Source organism: Mustelus asterias, chromosome 6 (genome assembly GCF_964213995.1).
Source record: "Mustelus asterias chromosome 6, sMusAst1.hap1.1, whole genome shotgun sequence".
Lineage (NCBI taxonomy): Eukaryota > Metazoa > Chordata > Chondrichthyes > Carcharhiniformes > Triakidae > Mustelus > Mustelus asterias.
The window spans coordinates 108216270-108235667 of record NC_135806.1 but is presented as its reverse complement, the minus strand read 5'-3'; the positions used below and the strand labels follow the sequence as shown (position 1 = coordinate 108235667).

General features: G+C 46.4%; 1 protein-coding gene and 1 pseudogene across 1 annotated transcript in view; one reads left to right on the top strand and one right to left on the bottom strand.

Annotated features, from left to right (window-relative positions):
• The window catches only part of LOC144495054 (isocitrate dehydrogenase [NADP], mitochondrial-like), an 82201-nt gene extending 62803 nt beyond the window's left edge, over positions 1-19398 (bottom strand). The window contains exon 1 of the mRNA XM_078214889.1: positions 19072-19398. Coding sequence (XP_078071015.1) covers positions 19072-19159 — 88 coding nt within the window. The 5' untranslated portion in view covers positions 19160-19398. The remainder of the gene's footprint in view (positions 1-19071) is intronic.
• On the top strand, positions 1432-1634 carry LOC144495385 (U2 spliceosomal RNA; annotated as a pseudogene).

Below are 19398 nucleotides of genomic sequence, written 5' to 3'. Positions count from 1 at the left end.
AGGGGCAATTTTTAACCTGGCCAATCAACCTAACCCGCACATCTTTGGACTGTGGGAGGAAACCGGAGCACCCGGAGGAAACCCACGCAGACACGAGGAGAATGTGCAAACTCCACACAGACAGTGACCCGAGCCGGGAATCGAACCCAGGACCCTGGAGCTCTGAAGCAGCGGTGCTAACCACTGTGCTACCGTCCCGACCTGATATCTGACTTCTGACTGGTGGCCACGGTCTGGAAGCCGGGATCAAATTTAAACGAATCTGATAAAAATCCAGAGCAGTCAAGGGCGAGTACAAGTCTCCGTTCAAAGCGAGGTACATTTAAGGGTTAGGGTTTGTCCGTTTTAAATATTGTCTTGTAGAACTGTATAATCTTGCCTAAGTTTTTTAAATTGAAACAGAATTCTGCACTAAAGAGGTATAGCTCAGAACGACCGCGTGGGAGAAGGTAAGTAACTTTAATAGAAATAGAGGACCAGAGGTAAAGATAACAGGTTTTGGGCTATTTGATAACGGGAATAAGGAATTAAGACTAATATAAAGATAAGAACCGCATGCAGAACTAATTGGTGTAACTAACCCAGGATTGTAAATGAAACCGCTGTCTGTGCCAAGGCAATAGGACAAGGGAGTGCTTGACTCAAGGTGCCCTACCCTAAACTGGACGTGAAGAGGAGAAATCTCCCACGCTAAGTTTGGGTTTTGAAGCGGGCGCTAAGAGGCACAGGCACTCAGGGTGCAAGGCACGGACAGTGTAAATCGGGTAACAACACAGACTCTGAAGGGACGAACAACCTCAGAGTCGATACAGTTACTAATTATAACAGGGGCTTTGATAACAGATACATATGTGTAAGTGTTGAGGAAGAGGGGACCCGATCCATCCTGACCAAGAGACACGGCGACGGAGAATCCATTAGGGACCCGGGCGGAGTTTGATAACCTTGTTCGTCTGTAGGGAACACCACAGTCCATAGCAGGGTACCAGGGAGCTGAAACTCCCTTTTTGGGGTAACGGATCAACCTTGCTAGTGGAGGTGGTGGCCAAGCGGGAGGCGTTGTACTTAAAGGGGCCGGGGACAGGGGCCGACAAACCCACTAAAGACCAGCACACATCCCAATAAGACAACACAAAATAGACCAAGCGTGAGGTGTCAGGAATAGTTGGGGGAGCACAGGGGCAGAGACCCACTGGGACCCCACTACGAGACCCTACAGCAATACAGACGGTGCTGGAGCAGTATCAGTGACAGGAGATAAGAGAGAGAGAGTTGGGGCACTTTTACTGTTGGAATCAGCATACGGGGGTTGCAGGACTGTTAGACAGAAAAATGGCAAACCACGTTATTGAGGGAGAAACTGCAGTAGCTCTCATTTTTAAGTATCTGTTAGCCAGAGATACAGAGCCAGAGATCTGTTAGCCAGAGATAGCCGCTTCTCGGCCTTTTGGCTAAGATCAAGTGTAGTATGGATTGGATGCTGCACTTGGTTAAGGTCATTAGGTTACATTGAAGCTTCATATGTTTCATATGAAGCAATTTTTAAAAGCGGTATCTCGGCCTTTTGGCTAAGATGCAAATGAGCTCAAGTCTTGGAGGAGGTGTTGCTTTGCTCCTCCAATCAGCTTGGCTCATGTAGATCAGGCCCAGGACAGGGCAATTTGGTCGCTTGCCCTGTCTTGTCAGCTTGGATTGGAAATGTCTCAACTTGTTGAGACTCTGAATTGGACTTGATTTGATTGAATTGGAAAAGTACAAAAAAAAATCTGTTAGCCAGAGAAGCGATTGTTGCAAAGATGAAACGGAACGGGTGGAACGCATCACAAACTTTAGAAGATCAGAGAAAGTGAGTAGACGGAGTTAAACGGGACAAAACAAAAGTAATGGGAATAATGTTAGCGACCCAGTTAGCTGGACTAATTGAGAAGGTAAATGCCTCCATGGAGGAGAGACACAAAGACACAGAACAAATTAAGGTATTGCAGGAGAGAGTGAGGGAATTAGAACACAGAAACCACACTGCGGAGATAACGCAGAGATCAGAGGAAACGGACCCTCGGCCCTCATACGAGTCAGTGCAGAAACATACAACCGCTCCAGTATCAGAAAGGGACATAAAAAATTATAATCTAGCGCCAGTCACCAGAGGAGGGACATTAGCACAACCCAAAAGCAACCTATAAGCCTTTTACCCCAGGGGAAAGGCAGCAGATTATGGCATCCCTGGGGAAGTTAAAACCCAGCGCAAACCTGGGATTTTGGGGCGAATTAGATTCACTCTGGGTAGGACACCAGTTACATTTAAGGGACATACACCAGCTGGTCAGGGCAGCCTGTCCAGCGGATAAATGGAGGTTGGTGGCAGGAGGGCCAGCGACCCAAGCAGCACAGGACTATAATGGAGGAAGGTGGACACATGCCGTTCCTACAACGGCTGAGATAGACGACCAGCAGGCACCCTTAACATTATTTAAGACCGAAATCCAACGGGTCTTAGGGAACTCCCCCACTAATTGGAGCAGGATCACAAATACTAAACAAGGACAGGGGGAAAGTGCATCGGAATTTGGAGAGAGATTATTCCAGGTATATAGGGAGTGTTCAGGACAGGACAACGTGGATAGGAGAGACAGGGCTTTTATCCAGGCATTCAAGGACGGGCTATCAGAGGTACACCAAGAAATCCTTAAGGTGGGGGTGATAGCATCCCAAGACTATGACGAGCTAGTCGAGTGGGCTAGCGGGATAAAAGAAGGGAAGGTTGCCCAGACAAAGCCCAGACGAGAGAGAACTGGAACCCCCCATAACGGAGATAAGGGGAGAACCGGGCTCAGCTGCTACACGTGTGGCCAGCCAGGGCATATGGCTAGATTCTGCAGGGGAGCACCATTCAAAGGGAAACCCGAGAATGGCGGGCCCCATTGTGACCACTGCCACAATGTGGAGATGCCGGCGTTGGACTGGGGTAAGCACAGTAAGAAGTCTCACAACACCAGGTTAAAGTCCAACAGGTTTATTTGGTAGCAAATACCATAAGCTTTCGGAGCACAGCTCCTTCGTCAGATGGAGTGGTTTGAGAACAGATAACCACTCCATCTGACGAAGGAGCTGTGCTCCGAAAGCTTCTGGTATTTGCTACCAAATAAACCTGTTGGACTTTAACCTGGTGTTGTGAGACTTCTTACCACTGCCACAGGGCAGGGCACACCGAGGCAACGTGTTGGGGGTAACATGGGAGACCCCAAGACAACTATAGACCAACCCCGGGGGCACCACATTCCCGGAATCCACTAGGGTGACTAGAAGAGACCCCAAACCAGGGAGATGGGAGACAAGAGAGGATTAGTGTAGCCACGCCCACAGAAGACAGTGAATCCCGACAGAAGCCGGTGTCCGTCCACTCCACTCATCGACCAACACTGGTCGAAATCTCACAGCCCGTAGCTCCCATCCAATACAGGAAAGAGGGGGAGAGAATATATGTAGAAGCCTTGGTAGGGGGTAGGGAATGCCACATGTTAGTAGATACGGGAGCAGCCATATCAATTACAAACCTACCCCTGCCACTGACCAACAAAAGAATACACATAACCGGGGTAGGGGGAGAGAGAATACCCGCCTGTCTTAGCGAAACCACACTAGTAGAAATCAACCACAAGTATATTCCAATGCAATTTTACATATGTCAGAATAATGAGGTCACAATCATGGGGAACGATTTAATGAGGGAATACCAGGTGCTGATAGATTGTGGGAAAGGGAAACTAATTTGGCCACAACCTGACGGTAGGAAGACCGGAATAGGGACATTAGCAAGCCACCTGGGGACGGTTGGGGTAGCCACCATTGTGGCCCGAGATTGGGATCAGGAAAAAGAAGGGTTCGGAGCCATCTGCGCTTCCATTCCCGAAGCCTGGGCTGGGACGAAATTAGATACCGGACTAACCGACACAGAACCGATAAAAGCCCCAGGACCGGAACACAAGCCCCACCGACAATACCCTATCAAGAGAGAAGCGCAAGGGGCAGTGGTAGAAATAGTCAAGGGTTTAATAGAAAAGGGAATCCTCAGGGAAACCACCAGTACCACCAATTCCCCCACATGGCCAGTTATAAAACCTGACGGGAGCTACAGGCTCACCATCGATTACACAGGTTTGAACAAGGTAACACCTAAATTACACCCCATTGTGGCAAACCCCTCGACTATTTTAAACGGATTGGCACAAGACCACAAAATTTTCACGGTGCTAGATATAGCAAATGGGTTCTGGTCCCTTCCGCTGGACACAGAATCCCAAAACAAATTCGCCTTCACTGTGGGAGAGAAACAGTATACATGGACTCGCCTCCCACAGGGATTTCATAACAGTCCTGCCATATTTCACAGAACAATGAGCGATATCCTGAGTAGGGTGAAATTGCATGAGGACAATACGGTCCTCCAGTATGTGGACGATGTGTTAATAGCGTCCAAAACAGAAGAAGGGCACAAGGCAGCCCTGTATGCAGTACTAGAAGGATTGGCAAAAGCTGGGCTGAAAGTCAGCCCACATAAGGCACAAATTGCAAAACCCCAGGTCCTGTACTTAGGACACCTAATTTCCCAGGGAATTAAAGAAATGCCCGCAGACCGCCAAACCGCGATTAAAGAAATGCCGCGACCAGTTACAGTAAGAGGGGTCCGAAAAGTTTTAGGACTATTCAATTACAGTAGGAGTTTTATCCCTGACTTCGCAAGAACCGCGGAGCCAATTCAGAGACTAGTGAAGGGAGGAAAGCCAGCCTTGGAAAGTATAGAGTGGGGACAAGAGCAAGAGACAGCATATGCAGAGTTGAAAGCTAGGTTAGTTTCAGCCCCAGGGCTGGGACTGCCAGATGGAAGCAAGGAGTTCCACATCTTCTGTGATAACCAGGACGGCTTCTATTCTGCCGTAGTGGCACAGACTCATGGAGATAGAAAGAGACCCGTAGGGTATTATTCAATGGCTGAGGGACCAGTAGTCACCGGGATGCCCAGGTGCATAGCCGCCCTAGATTGTGCAGCATGGGCTGTGAGGATAAGTGAGCCCATTGTCATGACAGGAGATATCGTGCTACACACGAAACATACATTGGTAGAGATGCTAAACATGGGCAAACTCAAAACAGTCTCGAATATAAGGAGGGCAAGGTGGGAGGCCACACTCCTACCACCTAACAAGTCAGTCACCATCATTAGGGACACGGGAGAAAACCCCGCGGAAGGGATTTTAGATATTGGGGAAGCGCACAGCTGTGGAGAAATTGACGAAGATAGCAAGGAAGGAAAGATTAGAGATGAACCCCTTCCAACAGCAGATAAGACCTTCTATGTGGATGGGTCCCGCAAATATGTATCCGGATCACCAAGAACAGGGTGGGCAGTAGTAGACCAGAACCTGGAAACCCTAGAATCAGGACGGATCGACGGGGGTCAGTCTGCTCAGGTAGCAGAATTAGTTGCCCTCACCCAAGCCTTAAGATCAGCAGCAGGGAAAACAGTAAATGTGTATACAGACAGCCAATACGCGTTTGGTGTGATCATGATTATATGTCCGCATGGGGGAGAAGGGGGTTCATTACTACAGGAGGTACGCCCATTAAACACCAACAGCAGATAAGGGCGCTGCGAGCAGCTAGTGAACAGCCTACAGAGGCCGCAGTAATTAAAATAAAAGCCCACCAGCGGGAACCCGGAAGGGACACCCCGGGGTGGATTCATTTCAAAGGGAATCAAGCCGCAGACACAGCGACACAGCAAGCACTATAAAACAGCGACATTAAAAGCCTGCCCCTTGCAGCGATAGTGGTAGAACCGGAAGAAATTGACATACAGAAATTACATGGGGACATTCCCCGACAAGAACGAGATAGATGGGAGGAGCTGGGCGCAGTTAAAGGGACTGACAGGGTGTGGAGAAAAGATAACCGGGTATTGGCACCAGGATGTATCCAGAACACATTACTGGAACTACACCACGGACTTCCCCATACAGGCAGGGATGCAATGATATAGAGCCTGGGGAGAGAGTGGTGGTGGAAAGGAATGGGACGGGATGTGGCCGCATACTGCCGCAGATGCATTATATGTGCACAGCACAACCCCGGGAAGCCCATAAAGGTAAAGATGGAACACCAACCCAGACCAAAGGGACCCTGGGAACAGATACAAATGGACTTCATACGACCATTGCCCCCCTCTCACGGGAAAACATACTGCCTGGTAATAGATGATCAATTCACCAGGTGGGTAGAAGCATTCCCCACAACCAATTGTACAGCCCTAACGGGAGCCAGGATTTTGGCAGCAGAAGTCATTCTCCGATGGGGGATGCCAATTCAAGTTGATTCGGACCAGCGAACACATTTCACAGGAAAGGTTATGAAAAACATTTGCCAACTATTAGGAATAAAACAGAAATTTCACATCCCCTATCACCCACAAAGTTCCGGGATGGTGGAGAGGATGAATCGGACTCTAAAAATAACCATGGCAAAAGCAATGCAATCCTCAGGTAGAAATTGGACAGAAGTCCTACCTGCAGTTCTGATGAGGCTCAGGGCGACCACAAATCGAACTACCGACTTGACTCCATATGAGCTGATGACCGGGCGAGCAATGCTCTTACCCGAAAACATTATTACAGGCTGGACAGATGTAGGTCCGATAAAGGATAAGATCCGTCAATACATCCGAGACCTTAGCACCCAATTGAAGGGGATGCGCCAGTCCGTAATTTTAAATCAGGCACAGGTCGATACAGAGGAGGACTCAGAAATATTACCAGAGGTCCCAAAAGCCGGGAGCTGGGTCTTAACAAAAGTGCTTCCTGCAAAACCAGGATTTGCCCCAAGATGGCACGGACCTTACGAGGTCATTATTAGCGGAGATACCTGTGCCTGTATAGATATAAGGGCAGTAAGAAGTCTCACAACACCAGGTTAAAGTCCAACAGGTTTATTTGGTAGCAAATACCATAAGCTTTCGGAGCACTGCTCCTTCGTCAGATGGAGTGGATATCTGCTCTCAAACAGTGCACAGACACAGAAATCAAGTTACAGAATACTAATTAGAATGCGAATCTCTACAGGCAGCCAGGTCTTAAAGGTACAGACAATGTGGTCTCCACATCATAGATATAAGGGGACAGGGGATCTGGAAACATTGGACTCAATTAAAGCTGTATGAAGACAAATGAATTAAAGATACCGTTTTCGTTCGTTCAAATTCCACAGGAACCAGGACCAGATCTACTATCAAGACGTCGGAACAAACTACTTTTAATTTAATTACCTGTTTATTTTCTGTATATACTATAACTGTAAAAATACTGTTGTAAAAAACGATATGGGAATAGGGACATATTTGATGATAACCATGACCATTGCAAATACGCTCCAACACATGGGGGTTAGGGGAACAGAACCACCAATCATGGAAGAAAACCTATTCCTGAAAACACACATCCAGATCTATGGGAATAGGACCGCTTGTTACCCTTCAGCGCGATCAGTAAACTCCCTATTCATCGCAACACCAGGGTGGCTCCCACAAGAGTTATTCACTATTGACACATCGGGGGCACCCTGCAAGGAACATATTGGGTACTTTAAACAAGGGATACAAGGAAGGTGTGTAGAGCTCACTGAGCCGGGAATTCTAGGGGGGATGGGACCCCAACGGAAGGAGACACATAGGAACTACCCACAATGTTTTAAGGGAGAGGGATGGGGGTGCGTGCATGCCTTTGTCCCTAAAAATGATTCGTGCGCTGAGGCACATTGTGCTCTCTGGGAGTGCCGGGTCCGGGAAGGACACTTCACTTGTGACTGCAAGCAACAAAAATGCATTGCAGTCACCGCGGGTAGGCAGCTTATGTGTGGCAAGTGCAACGGCACCCACGTAAGCTCAGCCTCGGGGACATACCCATTTGATTCTCACCAAGGGGTACAATCAAGTGGACAGTCCCGGGGGAGGGAAGGTTCCACAACATGGGACCATGTGGTCAAACGACCCCGGGGTAATGCATGTTATCGGGTTAAAGAAGGTTATGTGTTTTTATTCAAAAATGTATACATGACGGCCACAGACAGGCCTCCAAGGTTCTTTTCCGTAGGGACAATCAGACCTCTCATGGTTCCGTGCCCAAGCGAAGGGCATGTCCAGAAACGCATAGTGACCAGGGCCATCAGCACAGAATTCTGCGCCGACTGGCAGGCCCCTGTCACATTAGGATCTTCTTTGGGGTATGGATTTCTGGGGACACTATCCCTAGGGGGCGCCGCAGGGGTGATCAGTGCCAGTAATAGGAATTTCTTCATATGCGGACTTACCATCTTAGGAAACAGCACCCTACAAGCACTGGGTGCAATTGACCAAGAACTCGCAGAACTCAGACTATACACACAGCAAACGAGATATGCAGTAGACTATCAGCTAGCCAGACAAGGAGGGGTATGCACCATCATCAAAGGAAAATGCATCACATATGTACACGACGAGACATTAAACATAACAGCAGCCATGCCCGGGATACAAAAGCAATTGGATAGCTTTAAACAGGGATTTACAGGGACTGATGGGTGGTTAGGGTGGCTGTTTAACACAGTTTGGGGAGCATACATTATGAAGGGATTAATTTTAGTAGTGCCATCCTGTTCACACTCTGCCTGGGCCTAACCTGTATTAAAGTGATATGTGCAAACATTGCATCAAGAATGCTACCCACTGCCAGTATCCAGATGCAAGAATTTAACCACATCATAGAGGAAGAGGAAAAACGGCAAGGACGACATCTGTACAAGTCACTGTACCTCTGAAGATCGTCCATGGGGGGGGTCAGCCATGAATGGGACCCCCTGGACGAGAGGAGGGACTGAAGTAGGCCATTTTCCAAAGCCATATTTTTATTATCTCATCAATATTCACCTCATTAAACATATTTATTTATTGGACTGATTGGCACCATTCATAACGTGCCCACAATGCAGAGGGGAACACTCGAATGGACATTTGTTTAAATCCCCCTCTGCACAGCTGAGAAACCTTTAATTCAAGTTTGATGGAAGATCCTTATTCTGCCCAGCAACAGCACGAAGCGGCATTTTAAACCGGCCCTTGGCCAGAAGATCGGGATATCTGCGAGTCAAGACCTGGCAGTGGGATATATGGCATAACTGTACTGTCAATAAAATATTATGGGAATAAAATGGCCAAGGCAGGCAAAGAAACTTAATAAACCAGGATAAAAAGAATAAAAGATTAGATTAAATCCCCCTACACACAGCAGGACAAAATGACATTAACACCTAATCTCGCAAGCATAGAATACAGACACAAAACATCAGAGGTCAATTTAGATAAGGGGACACATCGAGAGGATAATGGGAAATACATTAAAACACCGGGGCAAGAACAGGCAGTCCCATTAACACGGACACACACCATACAGATGCAAATTGACAAAGTCTACCAGGGAACTTCCTGATCAGATAGGTCACTTTTTAGGTATTGTAAAAATGTATGAGCAAATGTTCCTGCTCGAATTTGGATTCCTATAAATATCCAGAGCAAATGTGTAACTGTTGAGATCAACGTGGCCAAGCCACTGTTTCTAAGCTGGCTACAGGGGTCTCCCTGGGATCCCAGTAATTGTACAATAAAGAAAAACGCTTTGAACCTTGCCTTGTGACTCGACCTCCTTGAGTGCACTGGTACAAGGGATTTTTCCCTACAACAGCAGGATTTTATCATTTGGGGTGGACATTTGTAAGCTGGCGGGCAGAACCTTATGGCTGAGGGGGAAAGGCCTCTCCTTCATTGTGTGAAGTGCCTCATTATCAAAGGCTCCTAGCACCTATTCTCTGCTAAGCTTCACGTGTTGCAGCATGGTGGTATTGTACACAATGTTCTCCTTAAGAAACATAGAAAAACTACATCACGAACAGGCCCTTCGGCCCACAAGTTGTGCCGAACACATCCCTACCTTCTAGACCTACCTATAACCCTCCATCCTATTAAGCTCCATGTACTCATCCAGGAGTCTCTTAAACGACCCCATTGAGTTCGCCTCCACCACCACTGACGGCAGCCGATTCCACTCGCCTACCACCCTCTGTGTGAAAAACTTGCCCCTAACATCTCCCCTGTACCTACCCCCCAGCACCTTAAACCTGTGTCCTTCTGAGTCATCATTGAATTCTTCATCCAAGGTTGCTTGCTGCTTCATGATGTCCTCACCTGCCAACTCCTCCCACCTCTACAGCACCAAGTCATGAAGTGTACAGCAAACTGCCACAATCAGGGAACCCAAGCCAGTGTATGCTGCAGGGTACAGCAGATCAGTCCAGGCATCAGAAATTCATTTTTAACAGACCAAAAATCTTTTCACCTTGTAGCTGTGCCCTGCTTCAGAGCATGGATTCCTGACTGGTGTCATGGGCCATCTCTTTAACTGATAACCCTTATGTCCAAGTATTCAACCTGTTAACTGCACTGCACAAAGAGCTGTGGCTCCTGGCTACTCCCAGGGTAACTTGCACACACCCGCAGAATGTGCAGATAGTGGTTGTGTGCAATTTGCACATCCCAGTACCAAAGAAAAGCCAGGCAGCGTGCCTTAATAACTATCGTCCGGTGGCTCTGACATACATCATTATGAAGTGCTTCAAAAGGTTAGTCATGGCACGAATCAATTCCAGCCTCCCAGACTGCCTGGATCCACTACAGTTCGCCTACCGCCGCAACAGGTCCACAGCAGACACCATCTCCCTGGCCCTGCACTCAACCTTGGAACACCTAGATAACAAGAACACCTATGTCAGACTCCTATTTATTGACTACAGCTCAGCCTTCAACACTATTATTCCTATAAAACTCATCTCCAGACTCCATGGTCTGGGCCTCGGCACCTCCCTCTGCGACTGAATCCTGAACTTTTTAACCCACAGACCAAATTCAGTAAGGATAAAAGATCCAAAGGTCCAAAGATTTGCGGGTTAGATTGATTGGCCAGGTTAAAAAATTGCCCCATAGAATCCTAAGATGCGTAGGTTAGAGGGATTAGCGGGTAAATATGTCAGGGTAGGGCCTGGGTGGGATTGTGGTCGGTGCAGACTCGATGGGCTGAATGGCCTCCTTCTGCACTGTAGGGTTTATACGATCTTATACGATAAGCAACAACACCTCCACCACAATCATCCTCAACACCGGTGCCCCACAAGGTTGTGTTCCCAGCCCCCTACTATACTCCTTATACACCTATGACTGTGTGGCCAAGTTCCCCTCCAACTCTAATTTCAAGTTTGCTGATGACACCATTGTAGTGGGTCGGATCTCAAACAATGACGAGACAGAGTACAGGAATGAGATAGAGAATCTGGTGAACTGGTGCGGCAACAATAATCTCTCCCTCAATGTCAACAAAACGAAGGAGATTGTCATCGACTTCAGGGGGCATAGCGGAGAACATGCCCCTATCTACATTAACGGGGACGAAGTAGAAAGGGTCGAGAGCTTCAAGTTTTTAGATGTCCAGATCACCAACAACCTGTCCTGGTCCCCCAATGCCGACACTATAGTTAAGAAAGCCCACCAACGCCTCTACTTTCTCAGAAGACTAAGGAAATTTGGCATGTCAGCTACGATTCTCACCAACTTTTACAGATACACCATAGAAAGCATTCTTTCTGGTTGTATCACAGCTTGGTATAGCTCCTGCTCTACTCAAGACCGCAAGAAACTACAAAAGGTCGTGAATGCAGCCCAATCCATCACGCAAACCAACTTCCCATCCATTGACTCTGTCTACGCTTTCTGCTGCCTCGGCAAAGCAGCCAGCATAATTAAGGACCCCCCCGCACCCCGGATCTCTCTTCCACCTTCTTCTGTCAGGAAAAAGATACAAAAGTCTGAGGTCATGTACTAACCGACTCAAGAACAGCTTCTTCCCTGCTGCCATCAGACTTTTGAATGGACCTACCTTGCATTAAGTTGATTTTTCTCTACACCCTTGCTATGACTGTAACACTACATTCTGCACTCTCTCCTTTCCTTCTCTATGAATGATATGCTTTGTCTGTATAGTGTATAATACTTTTCACTGTATACTAATACATGTGACAATAATAAATCAAATTCCCCTCCATGGCTACAGAGTTCCCCTTCACTCAGACTTGCTTCCAGGTGAAGGGGAGCCACCAAAGGCATCACAAGTGTTTCCCAAATAACAGTCCCCTCTCCTCTCACGCAGTCTCAGCTGCAGCCTCCAACTCTTCCATGCCAAGCTCCTTATCAGCCCTTGTGGCCTACCTGAGTGCTGCTGCATCAACCTTGCCAGAAATCCACACCCACCACCCAATGTAGCTGCTGTGATCAATGTAAAATTGCACAGAGAGTGAAAACTTGGGGTGTATTGGCAATTTAATTGTCTCAACTAGGACTTAAGTGGCTTACTAAAGTTGTGCCTGCTTGCCTACCGTATAACTAAGACCGGTATTATGATATCGGGGAATCATGATGCCATGATGTCCGATTTAACATAAAATTATACTCTGTGACTGAGATATACTCCAATTTTGTACATGTGGTGACCTCTGTTACAAATCATTTACTTTTCCTGCTGTGGGCACTTGTCCATGGAGGTGCCATCAGCATACCCTTTCTGGTAGCATAACCTGAAAGCAAGTTCCCAAATCTATCAACATTCAGAATGTTTGTGCAGAATGAATCAATGGCACCTTCGGATGATGCAGCGTCCACGAGAATGTCACAGCGGACATTCATTAGGAAGAAAATGTAACAAAGTCTGTGTCACAGAAAGGACATGTTGTTGACAGGAGTTCTGTCTCTGCAGCACGCTTGGAGTGTCATTGAGGTTTGCCCTGTGCAGACAATGCTAGGATTGATACTGTCCAGTTTCCATCTAACAAATTTGAAGAGAATACAATCACTATATTCATTCATTTACCTATCATAAACCTTCAATTTGGAATTTACTTGGATACCTTTTAGGAACATTTGTGCATATCATATGCATGCTTTCATGTTACCAAAAGCTAGATAGTGTATTCTGCAATAAAATCTCACTATACTGTTTATAGCAAAATAAACCAGATTAAATGTATGGTGTAGTAACAGGCAGTACTGTGCAGTAAATGGCAATTTCTTTATCTAAACTGTTTTAAGCAGCATTTTAACAATATAAAGTAACTTTCAAGAAATAGATTTAAATGTTGACAGCATATTTTATTATTCTAGATAATCAAAAATGTCAATTATCCTTATTTGCCTTAAGGCACTCATTCTTTTACATTCAACTATTTTTGGTTGATTGAGCATGTGGCAGAATGGTATCATTATTTAATGTAAGAAAACATGGGCAGTTTGTTCATCACTGACAGTCCCTCATCTGAGTATTCATGAAAGTTGTCACCTTTCTGTTCTTTCTCACCTTCAAATCACAAATACCACTCCTGCTTTTGAGACCTCAGAGACATTTGTCAATGTCCACTTCCAACAGACATGTCACATTCAATGGTGTTTGCCCAACCAGCATTCATAACAATGTTCATTGTCTCTGCTGGAGAATGCTTCATTTGTAATATATGGTAGAGCAGCCTTTGTTAATAATTTATCCTCAGGATATTTGTCAGCAATGTTGGCCAGGCTCCATTTATTACTCAGTCAAACCTGAGATTGGGGTGGACCATCTCCTCTCTGGGGCAGTGCAGGCATTACCCTGTTGGCACTTCCATGATGGTGCTCAGCAGCGAACTCATGGATTTTGGCAAATTGGCAGTGGTACCACTCTGTGGTAAATGTCTAAGCCTGGATGGCGTGTGCCGTGGATGGTCCAACATCACTTATCTTATCTTTCCTGGTGTTAACGTTTGCAGGACTGCAAGGTACTGGTGAAAAGAGTTTGGCAAGTTACCGCAGTACATGACAAATGGAATTTAACCCTGAAAATGGTACGGTGATGCATTTTGGGAAGACTAACAAGGCAAAGGAACACACAATGAACGGTAGGATGCTAGGAAGTACAGAGGTCCAGAGGGACCTTGGGGTGTGTGTCCAAAGAGACCGGAAAGCAGCAGGACAGACGAATAAGGTGATTAAGAATGCATATAGAACACTTGTTTTATTAACCAAGGCATAGAATATAAGAACAGGGAGGTTATGATGGAGCTGTATAAAACACTCGTTAGGTCACAGCCAGAATACTGTGTGCAGTTCTGGTCACCATACTATAGGAAGGATGTGATTATACTAGAGAGGGTGCAGGAGAGATTCCCCAGGATGTTGCCCGGCCTGAAGTGTTTAAGCTATGAAGAGAGGCTTTTTAGGCTGTGGTTGTTTTCCTTAAAACTGAGAAAGGGGGGGGGGGGGGGGGGGTGGTGGTGGTCTGATTGAGGTGTACAAAATTGTGAAGGACATAGATAGGGTGGATAAAAAGAAATGTTTCCCCTTAGTAGAGGGAAATGTGAGGTGATTCATTTTGGTAGGACTAATTTAAATGTGGATTACAGGGTCAAAGGTAGGGTTCTGAAGACTGTGGAGGAACAGAGAGATCTTGGGGTCCATATCCACAGATCTCTAAAGGTTGCCACTCAAGTGGATAGAGCTGTGAAGAAGGCCTATAGTGTGTTAGCTTTTATTAACAGGGGGTTGCAGTTTAAGAGCCGTGGGGTTATGCTGCAACTGTACAGGACCTTGGTGAGACCACATTTGGAATATTGTGTGCAGTTCTGGTCACCTCACTATAAGAAGGATGTGGAAGCGCTGGAAAGAGTGCAGAGGAGATTTACCAGGATGCTGCCTGGTTTGGAGGGTAGGTCTTATGAGGAAAGGTTGAGGGAGCTAGGGCTGTTCTCTCTGGAGCGGAGGAGGCTGAGGGGAGACTTAATAGAGGTGTATAAAATGATGAAGGGGATAGATAGAGTGAACGTTCAAAGACTATTTCCTCGGGTGGATGGAGCTATTACAAGGGGGCATAACTATAGGGTTCGTGGTGGGAGATACAGGATGGATATCAGAGGTAGGTTCTTTACGCAGAGAGTGGTTGGGGTGTGGAATGGACTGCCTGCAGTGATAGTGGAGTCAGACACTTTAGAAACATTTAAGCGGTTATTGGATAGGCACATGGAGCACACCAGGATGATAGGGAGTGGGATAGCTTGATCTTGGTTTCAGATAAAGCTCGGCACAACATCGTGGGCCGAAGGGCCTGTTCTGTGCTGTACTGTTCTATGTTCTAGAGGGGTCAATAACCAGGGGGCATAGATTTAGAGGGAATCTGAGGAAAACCTTTTTCACCCAGAGGGTGGTGGGAATCTGGAACTCACTGCCTGAAAAGGTGGGAACCCTCACAACATTTAAGAAACATTTGGATGAGCACTTGAAACGCCATAGCATACAACGCTACGGACCAAGTGCTGGAAAATAGGGTTAGATTCTTAGTCCTAGATTCTTATCTAGATAGCCACATGAACAGACTGGGAATAGAGGGATACAAACGGATGGTCTAGTTAGGAACACATGATTGGTGCAGGCTTGGAGGGCCGAAGGGCCTGTTCCTGTGCTGTATTGTTCTTTGTAGAACAGATAAATGCTTGATAGCTGGTGCAGACATGATGGGCCAAAGGCCCATCATGCCTCTCTCAGTGCTGTAAAACACTATGACTCTAACTCTGAAGGAATAATTCAATCTCTTATGTTGTTTGGGCAAATCATGACAACCATGCTTGCCGATTTGTTAAGTGCACATCAAGGCCTTCTCTAATCATGGATCCTTGCACGTGTCAAAAAGAAAGTCCCGCTTTCCCCACCTGAGCGCTGAGACCAAGCATTTCATTCCCAGGTTAGGTATCACAGGCCTAACTCATCGACAGCAATAACATCCCCTGGATGGTAAATGTGTAACAACATAGGGAGTAGGGCACCAGTCTTCAGTCGCTTCCGGTGTAAGAAAGTTGGCTTCCACAGCAATTGCTGGAAATATGTTTACATACATGCCACTTTTTGAAACAGTAAAGCCAGCCAGTGCAGTTTCTGAAGCTGTGAGCAGGAAATCTCGCCCATTAGGTAAACTGCCTTGCCTTTTTTCCCTGAACAAACACATCATTGACAGGCCTGTTCTTTCTTCTCATTTGGGTAAACCACCTTATCAACACTTCTTTCAGCTGTGGAAACTGGCTGTTTGTACTATGCCATATCTCTCACTAACTTTAATTGTATTTCAGGTACAAACATCTTCAGGAGCAGGTTTGCGGCAATTTCCTCTTCTATTTCTATACTGTCTCATCTTTACCGCATCGCTGAAGCAAAATTTAAACAGATTAGATAAGGCAAGTTAAGTATACTCTACAGCCAGATTCAGCCTGACTGTCACATGACAACTATAATTTAGAATCCGATCCAGTATGACAATCATAGACATGCTACAGGATCCGATTTGATATGACAGTCAGAAACACACCATAGGATCAGACTGTGTGCAACTGGTCAGAAGCACAGAATCCGGTTTGGTATGATGTTGCATGCACATTATTCCCCAGTAGTTACAATTTGCAAGAGGATCCATGAAAGATAAAGATGTGCTAACAGTTTTTGTATCAGTTTCTTGCTTTGATGCATATTATCCAAATTACATTGCTAGATACTTTAACCACTGCATTGAAACTTGCATTGCATTTTCAGCTTCACTCTATCTGCAAATGAAATGTTTTTACTTAATTGTGGCTCACCTCTCTGCCGTTCCTATTCAAATCTGTCCAAATTTGACTTCTTTTGCTTCTCCAAGCTACAGGGAAGCAGATAACATTCAAACGGCACTGTGGGTGGACCTACACCTGATGATGTGAAGCAGTTCAAGAAAGCAGCTTACCATTACCTTCCCAGGGCAATTATGGGTGGGGAATAAATGCTGGCTGTGCCAGCGATGCCAATATCCTATGAATTTTTTTTAAATCTCCAGTAGAGGTCAAACTTGTGTTTTAAACAATAATGTATCCTATGCTCCTACTCATAAAGCCCAAGGTCCCTTTTATGAACAATTTTTTCAGCCCGCCTTTCCGCGTTCAATGATTGGTGCACGTATACACCATGTCCCTCTCCTCCAGCATTCCCTTTCAGAATTTCACGCTGGACACCAAGGGGCCATTTAGCATGGCCAATCCACCTAAGCGGCACATCTTTGGAAATAGAAAGACTTCAATTTACATAGCACCTTTCACTCCCTCAGGGTGTCCCAAACTGCTTTACTGCCAATGAATTAGTTTTTCTGTCGTGAAGTCAGGTTGAAATTGAGGAAAATGACAGCCAATTTGCACACAACAAGCTCCCACAACAGTAAGGTACATCATAGAATCCCACCGTACAGAAAGAGGCCAATCAGCCCATTGAGTCTGTACCAAGCACAATCCCATCCCGGCCCTATTCCAATAACCCCACATATTTACACTGCTAAACGCCCTGACACTAGGGTCAATTTAGCATGGCCAATCAACCTAACCCGCACATCTTTTGGATCGTGCAAGGAAACCGGAGCACCCGGACGAAACCCACGCAGACAAGGGGAGAATGTGCAAACTCTGCACAGACAGTGACCTGAGGTTGAAATTGAACCCGGGCCCCTGGCACTGTGAGGCAGCAGTGCTAACCACTGTGCCACCATGCCGCCCATAAACATTCCTGGGTTCAATTCCCGGCTCGGGTCACTGTCTGTGTGGAGTTTGCACATTCTCCTCGTGTCTGCGTGGGTTTCCTCCGGGTGCTCCGGTTTCCTCCCACAGTCCAAAGATGTGCGGGTTAGGTTGATTGGCCAGGTTAAAAATTGCCCCTTAGAGTCCTGAGATGCGTAGGTTAGTGGGATTAGCGGGTAAATATGTGGGGGTGGGGCCTGGGTGGGATTGTGGTCGGTGCGGACTCGATGGGCCGAATGGCCTCCTTCTGCACTGTAGGGTTTCTATGATTCTATGATTACCAGTTAATCTGTCTTGGGGATGTTGACTGAGGGATTGGCCAGGACACAGGGCTAACTCCGCTGTTCTTCCTTATATTATTGCCTTGGGATCATTGACGTCCACTTGAGGGAACTGACCGAACCCTGATTTAACATCTCATCCAAAAGACAGCATCTCTAACAGTGTAGCACTTTGTCAGTACTGCACTGAAATGTTAGCCTTGATTGAACGCTCCTATTTATTAGTTATATAAAGATTGGAGATGTGGAACCAGCTGTTTGACAGTCAAAAATCATCTGACTGGGGAACAAAGTTTTTCTTTCAAACTTTCCAATTGATGCATGGCCATACTCGTTGGGTGACAAACGGAAGCGAGGTGTTGTTGGAGACTGTAATTAAACCTCCTGGAACATATTCAATCAGTTAACAATCCCATTCACTGATACACAAAGAACCTAGTGAACAAATTGAGTATTTTACAACACAAGTTTATAGGTGAACGATATTACAAATATAGACACAGGAATTTGGAATGGAGAAAGCCTGATTCACAAAGTCTGGACACGAACAGGGCACAAAGGAAGTTTTTTTTTGGAAAGGACTTATGGTTATAGGGGCATTCTTCACAAAATTGCTTTAACTCAAGTTTTGCATTGAACCATAATGGACCATTGCTACAAGTTACTAAAGCTAGGGTCCTTCATTGTAGGGTCGCTAGCCATTGCTGGGCTCCTGGAAGAAGCATTTTTTGTGAATTGAATGCTTTGACCAATCCTTACTGATCCACCGTGGAATAGGCAAGAAGTGTAAAAAAGATCATTTTCCAAGATCCTAGAACCAGTGCGAGTAACAGACTTGTGGCTTGTGGAGCCTCGCAGCGTTCAATCTGACCCCAAATAACAATATAACTAACAAATCATAAACCTGCAAAACAACAACGCCTGCAACCCAGCTCCAAGACAGACCTTTACGTGCAAGCCGTCACGTCGCAAACTGATAGCAAAAGCTAAAACTGATAGCAAAAGCTGAAAGTTTGGGGTGAATTGGGGTTGATTTCAGGCTGCAGGAAGTATCAAGCTGACTCACAGTCTCTTCGCTGGAGAGTGCAGACGCTGGGGAGGCTCCGGGACCCGCTGCTGATTGAGGAAGGCACAATCCTGAATAAACTCGCCATCTCTCTTCCTCTGGCTCCACAGGAGAGGCTGCAATGTGGGAGCAGGAAGAAGGCAGCCACGCAAGCAGCGTGCAGCGCCCGCTAACGTGCTGCCATTAGGTTTGAGAGTGAGAATGCGAATCTCAGCCAGCCCCCAGTGGCATACCAACCCTAAGAGCACTGTCCCGAAAGATCATCACCTCGAACACACACACAGGCTTCATTTACAGCCAGCCAGCTCTGAAAACCCCCACACTCTC